The sequence below is a fragment of the Manis javanica genome, chromosome 11 (assembly GCF_040802235.1).
Source record: "Manis javanica isolate MJ-LG chromosome 11, MJ_LKY, whole genome shotgun sequence".
Classification (NCBI taxonomy): Eukaryota; Metazoa; Chordata; class Mammalia; order Pholidota; family Manidae; genus Manis; species Manis javanica.
Window position 1 is genome coordinate 13046981 of NC_133166.1, and position 12870 is coordinate 13059850.

The 12870-nt window shown below is 39.4% G+C and overlaps 1 protein-coding gene and 1 long non-coding RNA gene across 3 annotated transcripts in view; one reads left to right on the top strand and one right to left on the bottom strand.

Moving 5' to 3' along the window:
- Positions 1-6116, bottom strand: part of ANKRD42 (ankyrin repeat domain 42) — a 45385-nt gene extending 39269 nt beyond the window's left edge. For both annotated transcript variants that reach the window (XM_017653248.3, XM_017653245.3), the window contains exons 1-2: positions 5258-6116; positions 1777-1943 (exon numbers count right to left, since the gene is read on the bottom strand). In XM_017653248.3, the coding sequence (XP_017508737.3) occupies positions 1777-1943; positions 5258-5315 (225 nt within the window). In that variant the 5' untranslated portion in view covers positions 5316-6116. The remainder of the gene's footprint in view (positions 1-1776; positions 1944-5257) is intronic.
- A 96-nt stretch (positions 6117-6212) lies between these two features.
- Positions 6213-7926, top strand: LOC108392782 (uncharacterized). Its single transcript, XR_001852109.3, has 2 exons — positions 6213-6401; positions 7791-7926. It is a non-coding gene; the product is annotated as an uncharacterized lncRNA (long non-coding RNA).
- The last annotated feature ends 4944 nt before the right edge of the window (positions 7927-12870 follow it).

The window sequence follows — 12870 nt, forward strand, 5'->3', positions numbered from 1 at the left end:
AGTATGGAGGTTCCTCAGAAAACTAAAAATAAAACTACCATTTGACCCAGTAATTCCATTTCTATATATTTACCTGAGGAAAACAAAAACCCTGATTTGAAAAGACACACGCATCCCTATCCCTGTATTTATCGCTGCATTGTTTACAATAGCCAAGATATGGAATGACCTAAGTGTCCACCAGTAGATGAGTGGACAAAAATGTAGTACATATACACAATGAAATATTATTCAGCCATTAAAAGAAAAGAAATTCTGCAATTTGCAATAACATGGATAGATCTAAAGGGTACTATGCTCAGTGAAATAAGCCAGGCAGAAAAAGACAAATACCATATGATTTCACTTATTTGTGGAATATAAAAACAAAGCAAAACAGAATGAACAGCATAAACTCATAGACACTGAGAAGTGACTACTGTTTACCAAAAAGAGGGATTGGGGTGGGTGTGAGAGGAAGGGGAGGGAGATAAAAGGACACAATAATTCACAATCACAATGTAAGTTGATCATGGGGACTGTTGAACCACTGTGATGTACATTTGAAACAACATAAAATTGTATATTAATGGTAATAAAAATAAATTTAAAAATAAAAAACAGAAAAAAAAGAAACAGTGCACCACACAGAGAAGCCATATTCATAGAAAGTAGTCTATTTGTGTGGCAGGAGAAAAAACGAGACTGCATTGTGAATAGACCTACTGCAGCTTACGGGCTGAGGAAATACAGTATCTAAAATAAGCTCCCCACACAAAACCTCGAATCATGAGAAAAATTCCAGTTGGCATTATACACCGCCCAAGAATATGAAGTTTTGCATAAAAACATCCACTAAGCACTTGCTTATACTAGCTAAATATTAAAACCAAATAAATCTCCATGAACTGAAAAATGGATCAATTCTGATAACAATGTAAGCATAGACTGTTATAACATGGCTGAAAGAAATGAACTGAAGTACATATATGTAACCATATGATTAAAGCTCAAAAACACATTGTTGAACAAAAAAAGGAAGCTGTAGAGTGATACACATAATATGATGTCATTTATACAAAATATGTCATTTAAAACAATGATATAATCATATGTAATAACAGCATAAAACATAGATGGGGACAAAAATCACCAAATTCAGGGTAATAGTTATCTCAGGTTGGAAGGAAAGGAATGGCACATGGGAGGGCTGCTCGGGGACTTCAAATGTATCTGTAATATTCTATTTCTTTTCAAAAAATCTGAAGCAACTGGAGCAAAAAATATCAGGATTTGATAGAGCTAGATACTCATTATGTTTTCTTCTGTAAGTTACCCTTTGTGCTTGCCTTTGGAACCCAGACACCACACTATAAGGAATCACAAACTAGCCCAGGTGGAAAGACCTCACAAAAAGGCCCACATGGAGAGGAATTAAGGCGCCCATCCTACAGCCAGCATTTACCACCAGGTTTCTGTGTGAATAAACCTTCAGAAGATTCCAGCCCCAACTTATAAACCTTCTAGCTGAAGCCCCAGACATCATGTAGCAGAAACAAGCTGTCCCTGGGATCCAAATTCCTAGTTAAATTGTGACCACAACTAAATGATTATTGTATGTCACTAAGCTTTGGAATAATTTGTTACAAAGCCATGGTAACTCAGAATACCCAATTATTAGACTGAATTGAAAACAAAAAAACATGCAGTGCCTAGTGCCAGTCTTAGTTGCTAAATTTATAAAACTGCTAACAGCTGTAAATTTACTTCAGTTTAATAATTTATGTAGCTTCTTACCTCCAAACTTCCAGAATGTGCTGCCCAATGTAAAGGGGTAAGTTTATGGAGAATGTCAACTTCATTAATACTGGCTCCACGTTCTATTATTTCTGAAAGCTGCTTTACATCTCCAGCTTGTATTGCATCACGTACGCTGCCAAAATGAACCTTCTTCCTGGCACCTACTGAAAAACCAAATTGCTCAAATATGTTACAAAGCTAAAAGAGAAGTTTAAAATTTTTTAATAAGACCAAAGCAATGATTCAACAGAAAACACAAAATCTCTTTGGCTTTCCAAATAATATATTACAAAGGTGTTTGTGATTAACATCTTCATCAGACTTCCATTTCAGCTCTAACATACAGAGAGCATGGATTTGTCACTCTCATATATACAGGAAAAAGGGTGAATGAACTAAAAACCAACTTTTTTCAGACTCATCAGAGAATTGAGGTCTCAGGGCTAACTGCCCGCCTGATTCTGGAGAGACAGGCAAATACAGAGAAACAGTCGAGGTCATCTTACCTGGAGAAGAAGCCACTAAACCCGTAAACTTTTGGAAGCACTTATATGGTAATTTTGATGAATTGCTGGAGGCTGGATATGTACTAGCCTTAGAGTAAGAAACTCCTCAGAACCACAGTCTTAAGAGGGCCCCCACATTTTCATAGATTTTACCCTCAAAACCCCACCAAGTTATCACTGTGCCAAGCCAAGAAAAATCACCTCATGTCTTGGGCAGGGAGGGGGGATAAGTAACCATATTGAAATAATGCCCAGTACACTCTTCCTAGAAAGGACTACTCTGCAAGGAGAGACTTTACTAGAGCTTTATCTCACACAGATATACTTTATCAATATTTCTCTTATATTTCTCATTTGTCATATACTAAGAAAGGAATGGCCGGTCACAGTTTTTACATCCCACACTCTAGTGTCTTGTATTTTATAATTTAATGCTCCAAACCTCAAGACTGCATTGTCAGGCTTACTGTACTGTGAAATATTTAATGAGCTTGTGAACCAGAAGAATAAAGGTATCTAAGCATGAACAGCTGCTGGAGGAGGAAGAAGTAAAGAGTTCAATGAAAGCATTTCGTAAACAAACAGGCACAGTTCCTCAAATTGTTTTGGAAAGAACTCACCCGTGCTTCTAGCAGATTATCTATCTAACCTTGTATTACTATTTACCTTGTACCTCTCTCCAAAACTAGAATGTTAATTTCTTGAGGGCTAGAATCATATCTTACAGCAACACTTAGTAAAATGCCATACATTTTACTTCAAGTCCTCTATGAGCAGCTACCATGTGCCAGGCACTGTGATAACATGATGGAAAATAGACATGGATTTAATATATTTTCTTTCCACCAGCATTTTAAAATCTATCTGGATAAATTCATTGAAATGAAAAAACCTGACAGTGATGTTCTAACAAAACAGGTAAAATTAAGGAGGAAGAGGGAACATGTGAGCAAACTTTGAAAAACAACTAAAACATATGCATACAGGGAAGGAGCAAGAAAGGCACCAAAAAAACCCAAGCCACTTAATACATTTTTAATGAAATTAATGTCCTAGGTCAGACCATTATTCTCCTTTAAATTAGTACTGCAAGATCAACAAGTGATGTTCTACCCACTCTAACCCTTTTATAATTCACCTTATACAGGAACACTATTATGATTTACGCCTCTACTGCCAACTGTTTCCTGTTGCCCACTGCTAGTCTAGAGAACAAAGTCCAAGCCTTCAGAAGAACAGTCTCTGCCCCCCATAATGTGCTTCTAATTGTGTGGCCTTTTTCTCACCACATTCCATGCTAATTCATCACTGATCCACCCACCCATCCACTTATCGTAAGGATAAAAAGATGTAAGACATGGTCTCTATCCTCAAGGAACTCACAGAGAGATACAAACCCAAATTATAATATAAGGTGGTAATTACAGTGACAGAAATACTCATAAGAATTTATAGAAGCACAGAAGACTTCTAACTCAGCTAGGATGAGAGAAGGGGAACAGAAAAGGATTACTGGGGAAGATAATATCAAACATGAGACGTCAGGGATTATCAGGGGTTTTCCAGGTAAAATGGGAGCAGACACTGTCACTTCCTAGACAGTGTGAAATAGCAGGATGTGGCCAAGAAACCATAAAAACCCATACCTTACTCCTGAAGCCTGAAACATAAAGTAGAAGGAAAAGAGGCCAGAATCATACAAGAGACAGACTCGTGGAACGTGGACTTGAGCAGAGACTGGGGAGTCACTGAAGGATTTTAAACAGAATAATAATAATGACCAGATTTGTAATGCTGAGTTTATATGGCTGGGTATGATGAGAGGAAGTCACTCCCTGGGGAGCAAAAAAGGCAAGACTAGAGGCTCTGGGAGACCATGTAAAAAGATAGCTACAATGGTCTACACAGAAAGGTTGAGACCATCAAACATATGTGTGCCTGTAGGAACAAAAAAAGAGCAAATTCAACAAATACTATGGAAATAGGATGAACTGAACTTGGCTGGATACAGTGGGTGAAATAAGGGAATACTAATGGGGTAACTCCAAGGTGTCTGTATTAGTTACCTGATTGGTGAGGTCCCAATGAGACAGTGAACTAATGAACGCTGAAGGACAGAGAGGGCATACGCATACAAAATTGTATTTTGGATATGTTGATCTTGAGATGCTCAATGAACAGTTCCAAAAGGGAGTTGTACGTTTGAGTCTGCAGCTGTGAGAAGATACCTGGAGTTTAGATCTCACTGTTAGGTGTGTCTCAGTATTTTCTGATATCCATCCTCACCCCATTCTGGAGCCAATGACACTCTACTGTTCTCTATAATATTCATCACATTAGTCATTATGTGCTCAATATTCATCTTCCCCACTAGAAGGTAAGCAATGTGCCTGTCTTCCTTACGGATATATCTTTGAAAGACAGCACATAGTGACCACTATATAATATTAACTGGATGAGTGAATGAATAATATAAATTTGGGGGTCCCCAGTAGGGTTGAAGTCAAAGTACATGACAATAAAAAAATGCACTATCCAGGGGGAAAAAAGTGATGGCACTATCCAGGGGGGGAAAAGGCAACATTTAAAGAGAGGATGGAAGAAAAGTCAGCAAAGGAAAGTGAATCAATAGAATGGAAGTAATAAAACTAAGTCTAATGTCATCTCCACAGGGTTAAATGCTGCAGAGAAGCCAAGAACTTAATAGGTTCCATAAGATTTAACAAGAGTCCATGTCAGTCTGTGCAAGAAGTCTCAGGAGTGGTGCAGATGGAAGAAAAGGGAGGAAAGGTGAAATGAGGGAAGATATGGGACAGGTGAACAGCCTTGAGACCTACGGAAAATAGGTTAATTAGGGGAAATGCAGAGTGATAGCTGAGAAGAGGAACTGCCAGAGAGAGGAAGGCTGATGTGGCCTGAAGTGAGAAAAGGAGTGTGGCAGAGATAAGGGCCAGAGTAGTAGTCTGACTCACACGGGGTTGCAGTCTCTGTAGAGGTGGAGGGGCCTGAATCCGACACCCCCGGCATCATGCGATCCCTCGGACTCCCGGGAGGAGCTGGGTGCAGGCCCCTGCTACTGCGGCGCTCTACACTTGCGGTCACCCAAGAGCCACTGCAGTGGTCCCAGACGCCGCTGGACGTGGGATCACAGTCCTCCCTCGTTCTCGCCCAGGAGCCCCTGCGGTAGGACCCTTCCTCTCCACTCTCTGTCCACCACGTGCCACAGAGGCGACGGCTGGAGTCTTCGCTGACGCTCACCGCGGAGGATTCGCTGGCCGCGTAGCCGCAGTCTTCACTTACTCCCTCCCAGGAACTACTGAGACTGGGCCCGCCATAGACACTCCCTCCCTCCCAAGAGGCACTGAGACGGCGGCTGCGGTCGTCACTGCCTCTCTCCCCGGAGTCGCTAGTTCGGAAGCGGTCTCCCCTTACTCTCTCCCACGAGCAGCTATGACTCTGGCCACCATCTCTCCAAACTCTCCCCCGAGACACACTGCGGCGGTGGCCTAGGTCTTCGGTGACCCTTCTCGAGTCACTGCGGGAGAAGCCGACGTCTTCATTTATTCTGCCCGAATAGCCCCTGTAGCGGTGGCCGCCATCTTCGGGGATTCTTTCCCTGTCTTCGCTAAGACTGAAGTCCTGGTCTTCGCTATCTCTTTCCCTTGACTGGCCGCCACGATGGCCGCATCGGCTGTTTATCTTCCACTCGCAATAGCTGGTGCGGCGGCCGCCGTCTTCGGTTGCTAGTCCCCACGAATCTCCGTGGCGGCGGCCGCCTTGGGCAGGTACCCTCTCTTTCGAGGCCCGTTCCAGGGTCCTGACTCGCGCCACCTAGGGGGAGTGGTGACAGCCGTCGCCTTGGAAACAAATAAACTTCCGGCGAGCTGCCGTCATTTCCAGTTCCTCTTGCCTTTGCGTCATTTCCGCCTTCCCTTACCTCACCTTTTTCAAGGCTTCGCCTGTGGAGCAATCGGGTGGTGGCACTGGCCGGTTTTCGGGAAGTTCTGCTTGGTCTCACACCCAGCCTGCTCCGGTCCCGTCTGCATAACGGCCCGGCATCGTTCGCGTCCTGCCTGACTCCGCGACTCAGGTGGAGGCTCCAGGACTGCGGTCTGCGTAGGTGACCTATGTGGCGCGGGCCGGGCGGGGCCTTTCGTCCTTGGTAAACTAGTACAATTCTGAAGTGCTGGTAGGGACGTTGGAGAAAATGTATTCTTACCCTGTCATGTCACAGGAATGGAAAAAGATAGCCGCCGCTATCATTACTGAGTTCTTACTAGTGCCAGGTTCTTTGATAATCGCTTGGTACTTAATTTTCACAATAATTTTATAAGGTAGGTGTTATCCCCATTTTACAGGTGGGGAGATTGAAAGTACCAGTAGTTTGCTAAGGCCAAACAGCAAATAAGTTACAGAGCCAGAAGAAAAACACAGGTCATTTGTCAAAAGATTGCTCCAGGTTTTCTGACTCCAAATCCAGGGTTCCTTTCACTGTAAAATGTTTACTTTCAACCGTTTGATCCAAATATTTTTCTCAGTCCTCTTGCTTAAATGTGTATTCTTCCATTCACTCTTTATTGCAAATACAAGGTCCGATTTTATGCTAGCAGCTGGAATTCTGCCTTCCAAGGGCATCACCCGCCTTGATTCTCCCCTCACCCTGTTTTGTTTTCCATCCTTATTGCCCTGCCACAGGTTTTGTTCTGTGAATACATTTGGGAAATTTCCCTGATAGTACCTTTCCTGTCTTGAAGTATAGTAAATTGCTTTTCTTTAGCTTCCACAGTCTATTGTAATGTTAACAATATTAATGCTTGCCATTTGTTGAGTTCATCTGATAAGTCTGGCACTGTACCAAATGCTTTATATTTTCTTACTTAATCCTTAATGTAACCTCCCAGGATAGTATTACTGTTATTTTTTACAGATGAATAGAGCACCAGAGTTACTTGCCTGAGATACACAGCCAATTAGTAGTAAGTGCCTGAATTAGGTTCCCAGCCTAGATCTTTGATGTACTCCTCAAAGTCTGATTTCCCACAGCCTTTATGAGACCATTTAACCCCTCTGTATTATAATTACTTATTTAACAATTGATCCTCAACCCTATCCTCCAGGGAGTCTGAGCTTCTAAAAGATAGGGACTGTATCATTATTCATCTTGGTGTTCTAACATCTAGAATACTTAGTTCAAGGGAAGGGCTTAGTAACTATTGTGTGGGTGAGTGGATTAGTTGATTGATGATGATAGTAGGTTGTGCGGTAGATGAACTGGTAGACTGAAAAGTAAAGTTTTTCACAGTTGGAAAGGAATTTTGGGTTTGTTATCCCAAAACCCTCATTTTTAGAAATGGGGCAACTGAGGCCTTTTGTTTTACCAAATATCTATTGAGTTACTAATACAATACACTTAATACTAATACACTTATACAATAACAGTTTATATTCTAAATGTTTTGCAAATAGTTTCAAACTTAATCTGTATTATTTTTTCTATATTTACAGATGGAGAAACTGCTCAGATTTGGCCAAGATCACATTGCTAGGAGGTGGGAAATTGGAACCCACTATGGCTGATTCCAAAATTAATACAGTGTTTGTAGCCACTTATACAATAATAGTAAAAGGCTTCATTTTTTGCCATGTTGTATGGATAAACTCACTGAGGGAATGAGGCAGCACATCCTTAAGAGATAACACAAGTGGCAGGAAGGATCAGAAAAGGAAACAAACAGCAAAGAAGTAAAATCTCCCAAGATAAACTGAAAAGAAATGAAAAATAGAAGCAAAAATTAATGAACTAGAAAATGAAATTGATCATAATAGCTGGTATAGATACTTAGCAAATCTGAGGAAGAAAAGGAGAGAAAATATTGGAAACAAAGGAACATATTATAGATAATAGGGACTTTTGAAAGAAGGGAATTATTTAGTGTGATCTTACAGTAATAATCTTGAAAATTTACTTGGACAATTTTCTAGGAAAACATAAATTTCAAAAAATTGGCTCCAGAGTAAGAAAACCTTAATAATAAAAAGGTTGATAATCATAAAAGAATACCCTTTTTGTCCCTGACAAAAGTCACCAGGAACAAAGCATAGAGAAGAATGTGGAGTACTTTCCACCCATAAAGGTGGTATGACCCTAATAATCTGAACAAGAGCAGTGAAAAAAACTTGTAGCTGCTCCTCACTTATATACATAGAAAAATCCTGAGGAAACTAGGAAGTCAGTAGGCATACAGAGAATAATGTCAAAACCAAGTTGGGTTTATTAGTGATACTTCAATTAAAAAAAACAACAACCCAAGTTGGGTTTATCTTACCAATACAAGGATGGGTCAGAATTAGACAAAACAGTAATAAAAATTTCCTACACTATAAAGGAGAATATATGATCATGATAGTGTAAAAGCACTTGAAAAATTAGCATCTGTTACTGATTCAAAAAGAATAAAATTCATATTAAACAAGTAATAAAAGGAAGCTTATTTAACTGAAGGGTATCAAAAAACAGGCATGAAATTGGAAAGGAAGAAACTAAAACAAATGATATTGCTTACCAGAAAACTCTTAAGACAACTGTAAAATACCATTAATTAAAATAGAGTTCAGTATGATGGTAAGCTATCAGCAACACAGAATTAAGATGTCCTATAAACTAGATATACTCCATTTTTAAGTGTAAAGGAAGATCTTGCTCATATTAGCAGCAACAGTGGTGAAATATTCTAGAAATCTATCAAAAAGTAAGCAAAGCCTACATGAAAAAAAAAACTTCACAATAAGTGGAAAGATAGCTGAATATTTACATTAGTAGGCTCAGTATTATAAAAATACTCTGAGATAATAAGTTTGTTGCAACTAAAGTAAAATTGCTGTTTTTAGTAGAAAGGGGCAAGATGATTTTAAAATCATCTGGAAAGCATAAGTGCAAGATCAAAACACTTGAAAAAGAAGAATGAGGACTTATATGCAAACACACAATAGAATTATAAAGCTAGAGTATTTAGAACAAGTGATTTGAACAGGATTGAACAAATAGATTTGTGGAACAGGAATCCAGAAATAACATATACGTTTATTATAGAGGTGGCATTTCAGATAAATGCAAAATCTTCGATATTTTCATATTCAAAAATTTCAGAGTTAATAACAAAGTGCCAGAAGGATATACAGAAAGTCTGTTTTATACATCTTAGGGAGGCCTTCCTAAGCAGGACAAGCCCCAGAGGCCACAGAGAAAAAAATGTAAGCATTTAAAGGGCTACAAAGTATGTTACCATTGAAGTTGAGACCAAAGATAGACTTCTACAAATTTAAGTCAATGAGAAAGAGTGACTTAAAAATGAGCAAAAAAAATGGTAATACCAAGAGCAAATTAAAGGACACTCAAACTTATTAAGAATGCTGTTTGTGCATCACAATGATAAAAAGTAAAAACATGGATAATGATTGTTGGCTAAACAGCACATGAAGGCCTTGCTGTTGAAAGACTAAATTGGTGTTACTGAAAAGGACAGTTTGGCCAGTACCTGTCAAAATTCTAAATATACATTACCTTCTAGCCAGGAACTACCCAGGTGTAAAATCTTCAAACTAACTCTCTTAGATGTTTGTACTAAGATAGTCATTGCAACACTTTGTAAGTAATTAGAAACAGAAACCTGAATATCCACCAGTGAAAGAAAGGCTAAATAAATTATGCTATATTCATAATAATAGGATATTACACAGGAGTAGAAATGCAGATCTACATGCATTAATCAACATGGAAAGGATTGTAAGATACAAAGAAATTGAAAAAGGCAAAATGTACATGTGATCTCATTTGATTTCTAAAAATTTGCAAAAGATTTCCTTTAAAGTTTGGGAAGCATCTGTACCAAATTGTTAACTCAGTGTGTTTTTTAATAGAACAGGAAGAAGGATGTGAAAGGAAACTATTTTCTATACTTGATTATTTAAATTATTCCTAAGTAAAAATAGTAGAAGCACAAGAAAAGGTACTGTCAGATGGAGCAAAAGGTATTTTCAAAGAATGTGTGGGTCAGGAGAGTGAAAGACTAAGAACAGCACACTGGTTTTGGCAAGGAATTGAAAATACTCAGGAGAGCAATTTTAGGAAACAGTCAAGATATAAAAACCAGTTTGCAGTGGACTTCAAGGTAAGTGAGGGGCTATAAAGGAAGTTGCTCAAGTTTCAGAACACACACTAAAGTGGGCATCAGCATTCTGGAGAACAGAGCTCTGTTGAAGTCGGAAGCTTGTGGTTCCAATTTTGGCTGGTCCACCTCTACCTCAGTTTTAATGAAGTGTGGTGATAAATCAAGCAGTTTACCCATAAATTAGCTGTCTGCATCTATTTCCAGAAGAGGGAGCAGGGCCAACTCAGGCCAAAAATAAGTGGGTTTTGGTGACCGTCTGTACTCCTTTGTGCTTTGTTCCTTCTCTTGATTTGCAGGTTCTTGTTCTCTGGTGTGTACCTCTAGACCCTAAGGCACCCCACAGTGCTATTTCGCTCTTAACATTGACTTGTTCTTCCCCGCCTGCCTAACAAAGTGTCCACTTTCAGGGAGAAGATGTCCTACTACAAAAGTTCAGGCCTTTCTTGACAACAGCCTGATTTTCCATTTCTACCTCAATTTTACCTCCTCTTTTGTCTGCTTAATCTTTCCACTGGCAGGTATGTTAGATGCCTCCTCATATTTTCCTGAGTATTTTGTATTAACCTCTCAGAGCATTTATTAGGTGCTAAATAGGCTGTAAAGAGAGCTAGCCAGGAAAACATAACTAGAATCTAGAGTTCTCTACGTTAAGCTGTTACTTAAGAATTTAAGTTTTTAATATATAATTAGGTCCTTGTTTTTTTCTCCAAGCTTATTTTTAGCTGAATAACAGATTCCTTTGTATGATTTTCCAGAACATGACAGTTGGAACTTGTAAATTACATTAAAAGAGGGTTTAAAAAATGAAATTTTCAGATTTTAGGAGACAGAATATTCCTTTTGTTCTCAGCAATTTAAGCTTATTTCAGAAGACTACCCTGTCTTCTCTGAGGCAGCCTTCAGCTTTCCCTGCTACACCTCCCAGTGCAGATTACTAGTTACAGCTCCCTATGCTGTATTGCTATTGCTTTTCCATCTTGTAGGGCTAAAGCAGTGTTGCTGATTTCTACATCAGTTCACTAAAATCAACTAAGAAGCTTTTCTTTAACTGAGATAAATTGACATACACTAATTGCAGGTTTAACTATGGAAGCTCTTAAATATTCTAAGTGTCTCTGAATGAGAATCTACTAAATGAAGACTCCAGAGATACGTAATCTGTTCTTAACATTCACTGTGATTCCAGTGCATGCCCGAAATTTGGACAGCACCCATCTAAATACCTGACATCTAGCCTCCTACTTCAAAGGAAAACTGGGAGTTCCCAGTTCCAACTGTAGATAACCTGGGACTATTTCAGAGAAAGTACTGCCCTTCCATTCCAAAGCTAATTCCTCTTGGCCATTGATCTCTCTTTCCAGCTGTGAGACTGGCCTGTCATCTGCAGCCTTTCTTTCCAATGAGCTTTTAACATGTTAATGTCTTGTAATTGTCTCATTCTAACTACAGGTAAATATCTTGTTAATTTCATAAAGAGTAAGTAGCTCTTAATTGTTTTGTCATCTGTCACCCACACAGCCCATTGCAACTGGCATTGGCACCCATATTCAACTGTTACTCAGTTAATAGTTGGATGTTCTTCAACCTTTCCACATTTTCTTACTATCCATTCTTTGAAAAGCATTTTCCCATTGCTGGTTTTTCTATTTTACTTCTTGAACAATGCTTCTTTCTCACCTTCCCACCTAGGAGTCTTTAAATGTTTGCTCCCCAGGGACCTATCTTTGGCCCTCTTCCTCTATACAGATTCTCTTGGTAGGCTTGTAGGTTTGAATGCCTTTTTTTAAAATTAAGGTATCACTGATGTACAATCTCATGGAGGTTTCACATGAGCAACATTGTTACTACATTCACCCCTATTGAGTACCCCCCCACACACACACACCATTGTAGTCACTGTCCATCAGTGTAAGGTGCTAGTCACTAACTTCTCTGTGCTGTACTGCCTTCCCTGTGACTCCCCTATATTACGTGTGCTGATCATAATGTCCCTTAATTCCCTTCTCCCTCTATCCCCTCTCACCCTCCTCACCCCTTTCCCTTTGGTTAACTGCGGGTCCCTTAATGGATGCTGAGTCTGCTGTTGTTTTTGTTCCTTCAGTTTTGCTTTGTTGTTACACTCAACAAATGAATGAAATCATTTGCTTGTCTTTCTCCGCCTGGAATGCCACCTTCCTTTTGATTGTCACACAATTTTATGCTCTTGACAAAACCTATGGGTGACTTCCCCCCAGGCCAAAAAAAAGAACAGAAAATTTGCCTGAATTTTTTTATTCAGACCACAGCATTTTTCCATGACAGTGTTAATATATACTCATAAGTTCAGCAATTACAGAGTGTGTTTTATACCTCTCAAACTCACTGGATGCTCACCAGTTTTCTTACTGGACCTCTGTAGCATTGAAAATACCTAAATT